The following is a 13,767-nucleotide window of genomic DNA, read 5'->3' on the forward strand; positions in this document are numbered from 1 at the left end:
CACGCCGCAATCCCTTCTCCTCCATTCTCCTCTAGGGATCTTGGGCATGCACGCACACGCACCCGGTGTGAGTTTAAGCCACCGGGTCCGGGACTCGAACCGTGGTCGACTACGTGGGAGTCCAGCGACATAGCCATTACGCTAACTACTGGTCCCCAATTCACTAACTTTTTTGACGTTAACATTTTTTCCTTTATAAAATTTGCTGGGGCCGGCAGGTGGCGTGGTGGTTAAGGGTGTTGGACTCCCACACAGCTGACCGAGGTTTGAATCCTGGACCTGGCAGCTTGCTTTCTCACTTTCTCTCTCTCTCAGTCTGTCCCTTTCTGGTCAAATTAAAAATAAAGAAAGAAAGAATTTAAAATAAATAAATGTGCTATCGGGCAGGTGTGCTTGCTGGAGAGAGACAGAGGAAATATGAGAAAGTACCCCCAGAAGAGATGACCACATTACAATCCCTTCTCCTCCATTTTCCTCTTGGGAATTTGAGCACACACATACACACACACAGGCCCAGCGTTTTCTTTTTTTAATTAAAAAAAAAAAGTTTATTATTAATTGTAGAGAGATTTTTTTCTATAAGGTGTGTGTGCTTGGCAGAGAGAGAAAGCAAGCCAGAAATCACCCCCCAAGAGGGATGACCATGCCATAACCTTCCTTTCAGGAGTTTGGGTACACACACACCTGCTGGAGTGTTTTAAGCTGCCAGGTCCGGGACACAACTACGGTCAACTACATGGGAGTTCAGAGACATAACCATTACACCATCTGCTGGTCCCTTAGATTTATTTTATACTCAATCACTATATATCATTACAGCCTGTGAAATTGGTATGCCCGGTGTTTATTAAGCCACCAGGTCTAGGACTCAAACTGCACATTGGCCACGTGGGATCTGGCCACCTTAACGTCCACGCCACCAGGTGGCCCACATTTATGTATTTTTGGAAGTTAACTTTTTATTAAAATCTACATAGAGATGGGGCTGGATGGTGGTGCAGCAGTAAACACCATGCTCTGCCTGGCTTTCCCACATGGGGGGTTCTGATTTGTGTTCAGACTTTCCTGAAATCCACTGAGCCTGAATCCTAACGCACGAAGTGAAGAATGGCGGTGGATTGGGTGTTAGGTCAGGGTTCCTTGAGAAAGTGACACTTAGGCTTAGATCTTAACCACAAACGGGAGACCGCTCTATGTACATTTAAGGGAAAAGCATTCCAGATTAAGGGGGCCAGTGACAAGAAAGCTCTGGGGCCTCACAGGTAAGGAGGTAAACCATGGCATCCCATCTCCTGTGTCACTATTTACAGTGACTGTGCCAAGAGTTGGGCCATGTGGCCTGAACGGGGCCAATCAAGAGACCTGAGATCTGCTATGTGAGTGATGGGACAGAAAGGATCTTTCTCTGGGATTGTAAATCTTAACATTTAAACCTAGAGTGTCAGTCACATTGCTGCGAAGTGGTCAAAGGCCACCTGAGAATAAAGCCGAGCCGAGGCAAACAGATCAGAGCCAGAAAGGGACAGAGTCCTCCATGACAGCCTTTGACCCTGGATCTACTCACACCTGTCTTTATTGTGATCCAGTCATGAAAGCAGTAATTTCCTTTTATGGGGGCCTATTGGTGGTGTGGTGATGAAGGCAGCTGGATCCCATATGGCTGACCATGTGGTTCAAGTCCAGGATCTGGCTTGAGAAACATGCTGGGCACATGCATGCCCAAAATCCCAAAGAGAAATGGAGGGTGAAGGGATTGTAGCATGACCATGTCTCCTGGGCTGTGCTTTCTCACTTCCTTCTGTCTCTCTAGCAAGTGCCTTCTAGGAAATTAAATTTTTCTGAACGGGGTTTCTGTCACTTGCAACCAAGAACACCGAGAGCTATAGAGAATGGATTGTGGTTAAGTCACAGGCCCTAACATGGACTTGTGCAGGCCACGGTGAGGCATGGTGCAGGTCAGCATTCTCCTTCTTTACACGGGGAACTGGCAGGCTGTGCTCTCAGCTAGTGAAGAGGCTGGCTAAAAGGCCCATTGATTTTTGGAACCCTCAATCATATACCCACTGAGGTTAGAATTTCAGGGCTCTTAGTAAAACTAAAAGTGAGGCTGATGGGAGGCCAGCAGGTGGCGTGGTGGTTGAGGCGTTGGACTTTCACAGGGCTGACTGTGGTTTGATTGCCAGACCTGGTGCCTTGGGACTCACACTGGGTGCATGTCCATAGTCCCAAGAGGAGACTGGAGGGGAGGGGATTGTAGCATGGTCATCCCCCCTGGGGATTGATTTCTCATTTTTTCTGTCTTTCCCATGAGCACACATGCACCGTAGCAAAAATTTCTTAAAAAAAAAAAAAAAAAGTGAGGTCGCTGGAAAGTGTTGGCTACTTATTGCCTTTTCAAAGGAACAAACTACAATCCTAGCTAGCACATCTGAGAGAAAATCAAGACAATGCAGTCTTGCTAATAGAGGCGCTTAGGCTCACTAACCCCTGTGACACCTGGAAATCTGGATAATATACGAGGTTACGGAAACTGAGTTCTCTGACCACAGATGAAATGACTACCGGTGAGGACAGCTCACACAGCAGAGGGTGGGGCTCTGAAGGAGCCAGGTCCCCGAGACCACCCAGACCCTTCCAGTTGTCTGCAACCTGGCGGTTACTGCCTCTGTAGACAGAACACTGTGGGCTGCCGCCCGCAGTGACAAGTCCTGACTCCAGAGGGCGCCACTCACAATGCTCGTGATGCCTGATGGCTCAATTATAACATTATAGAGAGAGGCATATTTTTGCTGTTTATTGGGAGGTTGTATGGCACAGTGGTTAAAGGCAGAGACCTTGAAGTTAGACCACCTGGGTTCACATCCCAGCTGGTATTTTCTGTGCATCTGAAGTTCTAATCCAGTTCTGCCACAAACGACAGGCTTTAGGTGAGTCACAAAGTTCTCTGGGTATCTCTTCCTTATTGCAAAACAACCCAAGCTAAAGTTAGTATCTCGCCTCCATCTTGACCCTGTTCTGGCTCCTCTTCCATGCTTTCCTACCTCAGTAAACAGCCCATTAGTCACCCAAGGTCAAGGCAAGTTCACTTCTCCCATCTACTCTCCCTCTTAACACCCTAAACCCACCCCGTTTTTCCTTCCTGTCACCACTGCAGTCCAGGTCATTAACATCTCATTTACACTTTGCCACATCCTTTTGTAAAGTGTTGATTCATTCATTTCCCTGCTCAATGGCTTCCTTCACTAAATGAAGCCTACAAAGGCCAAGGTGGCCTTCGTGTCCCTGAATTTGATCCTAGTCTCTCTCAGCCTCCTGCCCAGACTGCCTTTGCACTTCCATTCCCTCAGCCTGGAATGAGCTTCCCCCACCGTGGCTTAGCGTGGTTGCTCAGCCTTCAGGTCTAGGTTCACATGTCAGTCCCTCAGGCCAGTGTGTGTGGATCCTTCCAAGCAGGTCAGGTCCTGGTAAGCTCCCTCGCAGTACCTGTCACCACATTGCTGGGACATGTTTGTGTCTCCCGGTTCTCAGGTAGACAATCCTCATTCCACTGTGTTTTCCCTCGTGCTCCCCGAGGGCTCTGGACAGGGATGTTTGGTTCCTCTGGACTGCATGCACCTAAAGAACAGCATGTGTCTCACACTCAGAACAGAGGGTGAATCTGAGATCGCCTTGAGGCACCTTCTTGTTTGAACAAGAAATGAGCTCCCGGGCAGATGACAGGAGGCTCAGATGGTTGAAATAGCTGCAGTAGCTGCTAGGCCAGTGCCCAGGTGGGTGATCCAGCTCAGCTTCCATGGAAGGACTCTTCAAGTCCTGATTTTGACTGGCAGCCTTCCAGAAAGCTGATAGGGTGAGCTCAGGTCTTTTAGTGAGTTAGCCACTTTCCTGGGGAAGGAAGTCTACCAGGAGAAGCCAGAGTGACTGATCTGACTACAAGAGCTCCTATGAGTTTATAATTCTAAATTTTAAAGTGGGTTGTTTTGCTTGAAGGTTCAAATTAAACTTGCTTTGAGCACTAGCCAATAGTCTAGTAGTTGAGCTGGATATCCTCATGGCTATGATTTGAACCTAGGCCCCGCTGACTTGAAAAACACACCAGGTGCATGTGAGCACATACCTCAAATCCTGACGGGATGGAGAAATGAAGAAAGGGTTATGATGTGACCATGACTCACCGACAGGTACTTTCTTCCACAGCTTTCTTCTCTCCCCCAACCCCTGTAAGTGATGTGCCCTTGGCAATGAAAACAACAAAAAACTTGCTTTGGCCCTAGAGTGGTGGTTCCCTGCTACTCTGCAGATCACCTGCAAACTGGTCCCTTCTTAGCTGGGCCTTCACTTTACTAGGGGGAAAAGATATGCCATGTCAGTCTCTGAAGAAGAAATTGAAACCATCCAGTCAGTTGCCTGAGTCGGAAACGCGTCCTCATTTCCTCTCCTTCCTTACCCTTCATCGCCTCTGGAGTTAGAGCACTGGCGAAATCTGCTAACCCCAAAGCGTCTCCCCTGCACATCCGCCTTTTCCTACCTCCACTGTTACACCCCGTCTCTCTTGCTGCTCCATCTCTCCCCTAACAGCAGAATACGGGACACTGGACCACACACAACTCCTGGTTAAAATCCTTCCCATCAGATACAAAATAAAACCCTGTGCTCCCCACAAGGTGTGGGGTCTGGCCTTGGCTTTCCCTTCCAACCCCAGCTCTGTCACGCTCCCTCCTCTTCCTAGTTCCTTCTACCACAGGGTCTTTGCCCACGTGTGGTTCCTGCAGCCTCTTGTATGCCTCCCTCCACTCTTTGTCTGGCTCTGTCCCTGTCCCTCATGGGTCTCAACCTTAGAAGGGTTTCTCAACAACCCTTTTAAGAGAGGTTCTCCTGTTATTCTCTGTTGCAGACACTTTGTTTCCTGCACAGCACTTATCACAATTGGTAATTATTTTGTCTGTTTTCTTCTTCTCTGTCTCCTCTACTCTGTTTGTATAAATTCCAGAGGCCAGCTGAAGTCTGGTCATTGTTTTCCTAGTAACCAGCTCGTGCCTGGGCATAAAGCAGAGGTTTCCAGACATTTCTCTTGAGTAACACGCGTTTGTGGTGGCAGCGTCTCCAGCAGAAACTCCCTGTTTCGGGATTCTGATCCTCAGGCAATGTTTCTGCTCCTTAGTGAGTAATTCTTCTGTTTTATGGCTCAGGGTAGAACAGATCTCAGGCAGCCTGGCAACCACCGGCCTGTGAGGGAAACACCTTGCAGTGGATTCACAGCAAATTTCAACTCTAAGCCCAGGGATGTCAATCTAGACCTCGGTCCCAGCACCCAGCTCTGTTGCCTGAGGCCCCAGGTCTTCTGGAGCTTCTTAGGGTCCAAGATCCAGCTGCTTCCACTTCCTCTAAAGCTCCAAGCCCCTCTCTCAGGCCTGCCAAGTCTGTACCCAGGACTCCTGGTTGCTTGCAAGCTGAAGCCATGCCAGAGTAAGGAGCTGGGGGTGGCAAAGGTGAGCCTCATGGCTGCCTTGGGACAGCAGTGGGGACGCTTAGGAGGACCCATGCAGATGTATTGCAAGAGTGGTACAGATCAGCAAGCTGGCAGAGACGACCCAGGCTGCTGGGCAGCCACCAGCATGCAAGCAGGAAGGACGCATGGGCACAGTTCTAAAAGCAGCATTTACTTTGGCTTTCACTTCTCCGAGGCCCCAGAACTTTCTAAAGTCCTAGGTCTTGGGTCTCACAGTCTCTCCCTCACTCCTCCTTCAGCCACTGCAACAGTTGAGGTGTGTAGTAGGTGATGATGATGTCGGCACCTGGTTGGGAGAGGCAGGAAGAGGGGGGCAAGGCATCAGCTCTGAGCACACCTTCTGGGAGGGGAGGGCCAGGTGGGGAAGGAGGCTGCAGTGAAGAGACACAGCCTCTAGGCATCACAGCAGAACCCTGAACCCACCTTCAGGTCTAGCAAGATTTTGGGCAAGTCATTTTCTCTTTCTGGGCCTTAGTTTGCCAATGTGGGAACCAGCAGGTGGAGTGGTGGTTAAGGTGCTGGACACTCCCGCATGGCTGACCAGGGTTCAAGTCCTGGACCTGGTGGCTTGCTTTCTCACTTTCTCTCTCTCTCTCTGTCTCCCTCTAGTCAAAATAAAATAAAATAAATAAATAAAACTAAATAACATAATTCTTAAATAAATCATCAACATCTTTGTTTTCATAACCGTATATTTATTCCATTTATATTTAGTGCAATTGCTGATACTTTAAGCTTTTATTTATTGTCAGCTATTTATTTCCTATTTGTTCTATGCAGTTTGTGTTACTTCTCCTTTCTTTACTTATTTTTCACTAAATGAATATTTTCATGAATTTTTCTCCCATCCCTGGCTAGTTGGGTAATTATGCTTTGCTATTTTGTTTATTGATTATATTAGAGATTGTACTTAAATCCTTATTTTAAGGGTATTTTAATTTTTAATTTGATTACTTTCCAGAAAATAAAAGATACATGGACCATTTTATCTCCATTTACCAAGTTTATAGCCTTTTCTATTATTATTGTCAGATATTTTTTATTTTATAATTTCTTATTTTCATTTAATTATTGCATATCTTTATGGTGTATAATATGTTTTTTCAAAGCATACATGCAATGTGTATTATCAAATCAAGGATATTACTACATATATTGTTTCTAACAAAGAACCTTATATTCTCATGCCTATTAAATACCTTTTTTTCTGGGCCTCTTCCACCCATAATTCACTGTACATCCCCCACTCCGTTATTATAAAGCCTCTGTTATCTACACTTTCCCTTTTTACTACTGTATCTTCAAATCTTTCAATTTCTGCCATAGAGTACAAATGTTCAGTATACACTGAGAAGGAGCAAATAGTGTTTGTCTTTCATAGTCTGACTTATTTAACTTAATATATAATCTTCTATGCTTGCCAATATGTATTGAAGAAAGGGTCTTGTTGATTTGCCAATGTCTGAAATGCAGAGTTTGGGGGTGGGGGTGGAAGGCAGTGGTAAAATAACTGGACTCATGTGGGAGGCCCTAGTTTTGTGTCCTGGATCGCCCTGAGCACACAGGTATGCAAGCAAGTGATCCAGGTTGGCCAAGATTGGGGATCACGTATGAAGACCCTATTGGCAGTTCCTGACTCTATGTCTCTCTCTCTCATGGAAGAAATAAACAGAAACTTAAAAAAAAAATAGCCAGTTGGGGCCAAGAGGTGCTGGATACCCATAGGGCTAACTACAGGTTGAGTCCTGGATGGGAGATGGGGCTTGAAAATCACACTAGGCATGTTGCATGCATGCCCAAAACCCCAAGAGAATGGAGGAGAAGGGATTATGGTGTGGCCATTTGCCCTGGGGGATGATTTCTCACATTCTCTTTCTCTGGTGAGTGCATGCACTCGATGACAAAAAACTTAAAAAAAAAAAAAAAAAGGAAAATAGAGGGGCCAGCAGGTGGCATGGCATGGCCGACCATGGTTCAAGTTCCAGACCTGGCGGCTTGCTTTCTTACTTTCCTTCTCTCTCTCCCTCTGGTAAGCACACATGCCTATAGCAAATGAAATAAATAAATAAACTTAAGTTAAAGAAACAATGTACAGTGGAGGGAGTGGGGAAGCTTTTTTTCTTTTTTTGGGGGAGAGGTTTTTGCTATAGGGTGCGTGCACTTGTCAGAAAGACAGAGAGACAGAAAGCGAGAAATCACCCCGGGGGGGCGGGGGGGATGGCCACACCACAATCCCTTCTCCGCTTGGGATCTTGGGCACGCATGTACAAGCACCTCACATGAGTTTAAGCCACCGGGTCCAGGACTGGAACAGCGGTCGACTCTATGGGAGTTCAGTGACATAATCATTATGCCAGCTGCTGGTCCCCGGGAGTAGGAAAGCTTTAAGTTCTGTTCTCATGCTGGTGTGCTTTATTAATAAAACCAGGTCCCTTTGATAGAGTGATAGGAATATACCCTTTATACATATTCTCTCACGGAATCCTCAGGACAGCCGTGCACTAGGTATTTTGCCCATGGTTTATAGATGAAGACACTGAGGTTCAGAGAAGTGTCTTGCCCAAGTTCTCACGGTCAAACTGGAATACAGAGCTCTGCTTTCTTCATTGTTCCACGTCCTGTTCTATAGGTTAAATACCTTCCTCAAGTCGTGCTCTTTAAATCACTAGTATTTCCAGGCCTAAGGCTCCAGCTGTCACATGACTTCAGTTCCTTATCAGTCTCTGGGGCATAGGTCGACCCTCCACCCCTGCTTACCTGCTCTGCGGAAGGCGGTCATGGCCTCCAGTACTGCAGCCTTGAGATCAAAGGCCCCGGCCTGGGCTCCATGCCACAGCATGGCGAACTCTCCAGAGACGTGGTACACAGCAAGAGGGAGCTCAGGATGCTGCGGAGAAGCAGTGATGTGAACAGGCTCAACAGAAGCTGGAGGTGCCTCTGCAGTGTCCCTTCCTCCCTGCCAACCTGGGCTCCGACCCACTGCTGCCCGTTTTTTGTTTTTCATTTTTTTAAATCCCTGATAGAGTACATGCAAGAGAGAAGCCAGCAGTGGTGCAGTGGTAATGCAGTTGGCCCCATATGGGAAAGGTCCTGGGTTTGTATCCCGGGACATCATCCCTGAGCATGCTGGGCAAACGTGTGGGCCTGTGATCCGGGTTGGCTGAGACTCGAAGTGGACGCACTGTGAGGCCTTACTGGGGGTCTCTCTCTCTCTCTCTCTCATGAGAAAAATTATTTTTTTCTTCTGAGAGATATTTTTGTTATGGGGCATATATATGCACTCACCAGAAAGAGACAGACAGAGAAACAGAAAGTGAGAAATCATCTCCCAGAGGGCTGATGGTCACATCACAACCTCTTCTCCTCCTCTCTCCTCTCAGGATTTTAGGCATGCACGCATGCACATGTGCCTGGCTTGAGTCTCAAGCTGCTGTGTCCAGGACTCAAACCATAGTAGTCCATGTGGGAGTCCGGTGACATAACCACTACACCATCTGCTGGTTCCCCCCCCCCCAAATAAATCTTAAAACGAAATAACCCCCTCCCCCTCTGCGGTTTCCCCCCCCCCCAAATAAATCTTAAAACGGTAAAAAGAGAGAGAGAAAAGGACTCTCCCTGGGGCTCAGTCCTGAGTGACCCTCTTCCTCTTGTTCTCCGGACTGCCAGGAGAACCCGAGCACATGCGTCTGTGCCTGGTGTTTTCAGGCTGACTGGGTTGGGGACTTGAACTGTAGCTGGCACGTGGCCTCCAAGTCTGCAATCTGGTAATGCTATTGATTCTGCTGGACCCTGGCCTGTTCTGGAACTGGTAAACCAGAGTTGTTTAAAAGTTCCTGTGAGCCAGGCATAGCCAGCCAGAGGGTTTCCTGGGCAGGAGAGAATTCCTGTCCAGGGGCAGTTGTTTCCAACTCTGAGGTCCCAGAGTCCCTTCATCCAAGGTGCCTGAGTCTGTGGACAGACTCTTCCATCCCTCTGAACCCCTTCCCCTTTGCTCTGTCTCACCTTGTCCTTCACTTGCCGCACGATGTCCAGGTAGGGCATTCCCGGCTTCACCATGAGCATGTCGGCACCTTCCCGTACATCCCGGTCCTAGGGGATGAGGGTATAGCGTGGGCTGTCCCCAGAAAGGGCATGGGAGGGATTCAGGTGGGGAAGCCCCCAAGCCCTGGTCACTCACCACTGCACGGAGGGCCAGGCCTCGTGCTCCAGGGGGCAGCTGGTAGCAGCGGCGGTCTCCAAAAGCTGGGCTTGACTGAGCCGCATCCCTGTGGGGCAGAGTCATTAGGGCAGGCTCCAGTTTGGGGCTAACGGGCCAGGGATTTACCAGCAGATCCCTGCCCATCCCCACTCACCGGAAAGGTCCGTAGAAGCAGGAAGCAAATTTGGCGCTATAGCTCATCACTGACACCTGTGGGAGAGGGCGGAGGCACAAGCTTAGTCGGCCCCTGGCGGATGTGCCAGGGTGCTGTGGGTGGGAAGCAGAGCGCCTATCGTCTCCCTGGGGCCGTGGGCTTGATTTCCCCCTCTGAGCTGCCCAAGCTGAGATGGCTCCCCAAGGCCTTGTCCAGTGCTATCTCCCCTCAGTGAATCTTGGCAGATTCCGGGGCACGGCTGGTTCTCCCCTCCCCATCCCCTCCCTGCACTCCCTGCCTGTACCCTGTTGCCGAGTCCATGTGCCATCAGGGCCTCCTTGATGGCTTCCACACGTCCATCCATCATGTCTGATGGTGCTACGATCTGACACCCTGGGGGCAGAAGGTAGCCTTCAGAACTCGGGGCCCCTTGGACCCTCTGTGCCACCTCCCTGGCCCAGAGGTGCCAATCCCTGCTGGTGGCTTTCTCACCTGCCTTGGCATAGGACAATGCCACCTCTGCCAACCGCTGGCGGCTCTCCTCCGCCCGGAATGCTCCGTTTTCACTCAGGAGCCCTGCAGGAGAGATGGCTGGGTTGTGGGGAACCCTGTGGGCCCTGGCCTGTCCCCACCCTGGGGAGAAGTGGGCAGTGGGAATGCGGGTGGCAGTAGGGCTGGAGGGTGGGGGTAGCTTACCACAGTGACCGTGAGAGGTGTAGGGACACAGGCAGACGTCGCAGGCCACCAGGAGGTCGGGGAAGGTCTTCCTCAACAGATGGATGGCCTCAATCGCCGGAGAATCCTCGGAGTCGGCTGCAGAGCCCCGTTCATCCTAGGGACAGGGAAGGACAAGTTACAGGATGCCCTTGGGAAGGACAGCCATGACAGAGTGCAGCCCTGGATGAGGAAGCACAGAAAACTGTCACCGTCTACAAAGGGTGCCACAGAGGCCCAGAGAGGGAACCTGATTTGTCCAGTCAAGAAGTCACAATGCTAATTAGGCCCCTCCCCAACAGGGCAGGACCGCAGTCTTCCACCTGTGGCCCCAGGGCCAGCATGCGGTAGGCATGAGGATGTGGCCGAACTCCTGCCCGCCCCCTTGTCTTTACCCTCCCTCCAATTCTTCACCTTGGGAACTTTGCTGGGGACGCCAAAGATCAGGACACAGCGCAGGCCCTCTTCCACCAGGGGCTTCAGCATTTCTTCTAGTCGGTTCACACCATACCTGGGTGGGTGGGGTGTAGGGGCTGGGGGAGGCAGGTCCCAGGCAAGAGTCCCCCAGACCTTCCGCTCTATGCCTCTGTTAGAAGCCAAGGTGCACATGGCACCAGGAGGGCGCGGAGGGCTCAAGCCCCACAGTACAGGGAGGGGCTGGAACGTACCCATCCATCAGGTGGGAAAACCAAGGCCCCAAGAGCGGAGCTGTGGAAGGTCCCACTGAGGTTCTCCGCACTCCCATCTGAAGTGTGGCTCCCTTCTGCAACTACCTTTGCTCCGAAGCCCCATGACGGGTAGCACATTACGTTACGAGGCTGCCTCTTGTATTGAGCACAGCTTTGATCCCGAGGAAACCTTCTCTCCACCACGTCTGCCTCTCTGGATCTCCTACCTCCTGGGTCTACTTCTGCCCCGGCACCTGCACTTGTGAACCCTCCCTCCACCATCCCCTTGCCCCCCCTCCCCAGGTCTCCTACCTGGCCACTCCAGGGAGGCTGGCGATAGGCTGGACATCATCGGGAACATCCCTGCAAGAGCGGGGGTGGGCAATGGATTGGTAGCTGTGGGAAGGGTCGGGGGTGGGGCGGTGACGGGGAGGGATGTGTGGGGAGCTGGGAAGGAATATGGGCATGGAGATGGTGGGAGGAGGATGGGCTCCAGTGTCTGGCTCCCCAGCCTGGCCAAGCCCAGGGCCTGAAATAATAACAGGAACAACAAGAACAATAATGGCAACAGGAGCAACTGTGCTCAAAGAACAGCAAGCACAGGAAGGAGTCAGGTGGTTCAGAACTTGGATTTTGGGGCGGCCAGCAGGTGGCACGGCGCTTAAAAGCGCTGGACTCCCACATGGTCAACCATGGTTCAAGTCCTGGCTCTAAAGCCTTGCTTTCTCACTCTCTCTCTCTAGTGAGCACACATGCCTATAGCAAATTTAAAATAAATAAAACTAAATAATTCATAAAAAAAAAAAAAAAAGTACTTGGACTCTGAAGTCAGTAGGGCCTCGTTTCTGATCCCAGCCACTTACTGACCGGGTGACCCTGGCCAAGGTGTCTCTTTGTACCCCAGACCCTCCATCTGTCTCCTGGGTGGATTCCTTCATTCATACACATTTATTGAACACTTACTATATGCCAGATACTGTTTTAAGTTTTGACGATCCAACAGTGACCAAAGATCCCTGCCTTCAAGGAGCTGACAATCTAGGAGTATTTTCTACTCCTTTCTCATCAGAATGCTGTTAGGACGGGATGAGATTACATACGTGGGTGCTCAGCACGGTACCTGGTATACAGTAAGTACTCATAAATGACTGCTATTGCTATTATTGATAATCACTATTGTCACTTCTTTTTTAAGGTTTTTGACATGGGGTGCACGTGCTTGCTAGAGACAGAGAGAGGGAAAGGGAGAAATCACTCCCTATGCGAGATGGAGGCAAGCCCTTCTCCTCCATTCTTTTCTCAGGATTCTGGGCACATCACACTCACACACCTGGCATGATTTTCAAGCCACTAGGTTCGGAACCTGAACCACAGTCAACCATGTGGGAGTCTAGTCCCTTAACCTCCATGGCACCTGCTGGCCCCAACTACTGCCACTTCCTACGCATCCACAGCACTTGACAATCTACAGAGCACCTTCTCAGTTTCTGTCTTACTGCAAAAGCTTGGGTTGGCAGGCAAAGGTAACTCTTATTTTCAAATAGGATGACTAAGTTCTTTCCAAGGTTTTTTTTTAAAAAAATTTTGCCACAGGGCATGTGTGCTCACCACAAAGAGACAGAGTGAGAAGGAAAGGGAGAAATCACCCTGCAGGACATGGTCACGCTACAATCTCTTCTCTACTTGTGCCTCCCTATGGATTTTGGGCGAATGCATGCACGCATGCACACACACACACGCACACGCACACGCACACACACACACACGCACACGCACACACACCTTGTATGTTTTTCAAGAACTGAGGTCTGAGATTTGAACTGCACAGTTGGCCATGTAGGATCTAGCTGCCTTAACCACCATACCACTGGCTGGCCCACAAAGTTTGTCTCTAATTTTGCTATTTTTTAACCCACTAGGCCACTCTCAATGCCTTGAATTCCAAGCTGATAATCAACTTTCTCCCCTTCAGAAATACTGATGCCCACTCCAGTGAACTTGCGTCACCCTCCCTGCTGCCAAAGGCAGACCAGAGGCCTGGCCCATTCCTGTGGACTCACGTGACAAAGATGGGGTAGATGAGGTTGGAGGCTTTGAGGGTGGTGGTGGCTGTCTGCCAGGTCCGGAGCAGAGGGTGGAAGTAGCCACTGTGCAGAACAGACTGGGGCTTCATGGTGGGCCAGAGAAGGTGCAGGGCAGTCACTGGCTGGAGTCGACGGCTCCTGGGGCAACTGCTGCGTGTTCAGTCTTTGAGGAGATGAAGGTGACAGGAGGCACATGAGATATGGTCCCTGTTCACAGGAGATGGCCCCAACTACAAGATGGCATTTCTAGATTCCTGCCTTCCCTCTCTCTATCCCAATGCCACCTCAGCGTGGTTCACCAACCCTTGCTGGTCTATGACAGGAAACTTTCATAGCAATTAGCATCTAATGATCTAAAATTAAGGCTCGTATTTAATGACTGCTTTGTTTTATTTCTTTTTTTAAAATGATTATTATTCATACATTCAATTGCTATACAT

The 13,767-nt window shown here is 49.7% G+C and overlaps 1 protein-coding gene across 2 annotated transcripts in view; it reads right to left on the minus strand.

Moving 5' to 3' along the window:
* Positions 1–2,773: 2,773 nt before the first annotated feature.
* ALAD (aminolevulinate dehydratase) overlaps positions 2,774–13,767 on the minus strand; it is an 18,331-nt gene continuing 7,337 nt past the window's right edge. Inside the window, exons 2-13 of one of the 2 annotated variants that reach the window (XR_333721.3) lie at positions 13,304–13,490; positions 11,556–11,606; positions 10,990–11,086; positions 10,558–10,693; positions 10,354–10,437; positions 10,166–10,254; positions 9,862–9,917; positions 9,687–9,774; positions 9,512–9,598; positions 8,267–8,396; positions 5,664–5,795; positions 2,774–5,226 (exon numbers count right to left, since the gene is read on the minus strand). Coding sequence is in view for 1 of the 2 variants with exons in the window: in XM_006142761.3 (XP_006142823.1) it covers positions 5,734–5,795; positions 8,267–8,396; positions 9,512–9,598; positions 9,687–9,774; positions 9,862–9,917; positions 10,166–10,254; positions 10,354–10,437; positions 10,558–10,693; positions 10,990–11,086; positions 11,556–11,606; positions 13,304–13,416 (993 nt within the window). In the remaining variant the exon portion in view is untranslated. Of the gene's footprint in view, positions 5,227–5,639; positions 5,796–8,266; positions 8,397–9,511; positions 9,599–9,686; positions 9,775–9,861; positions 9,918–10,165; positions 10,255–10,353; positions 10,438–10,557; positions 10,694–10,989; positions 11,087–11,555; positions 11,607–13,303; positions 13,491–13,767 lie in introns of those variants that run through there. The other variant, XM_006142761.3, reaches the window with a different exon arrangement.

This window comes from Tupaia chinensis, unplaced genomic scaffold (assembly GCF_000334495.1).
Source record: "Tupaia chinensis unplaced genomic scaffold, TupChi_1.0 Scaffold000081_1, whole genome shotgun sequence".
Taxonomy (NCBI): Eukaryota; Metazoa; Chordata; class Mammalia; order Scandentia; family Tupaiidae; genus Tupaia; species Tupaia belangeri.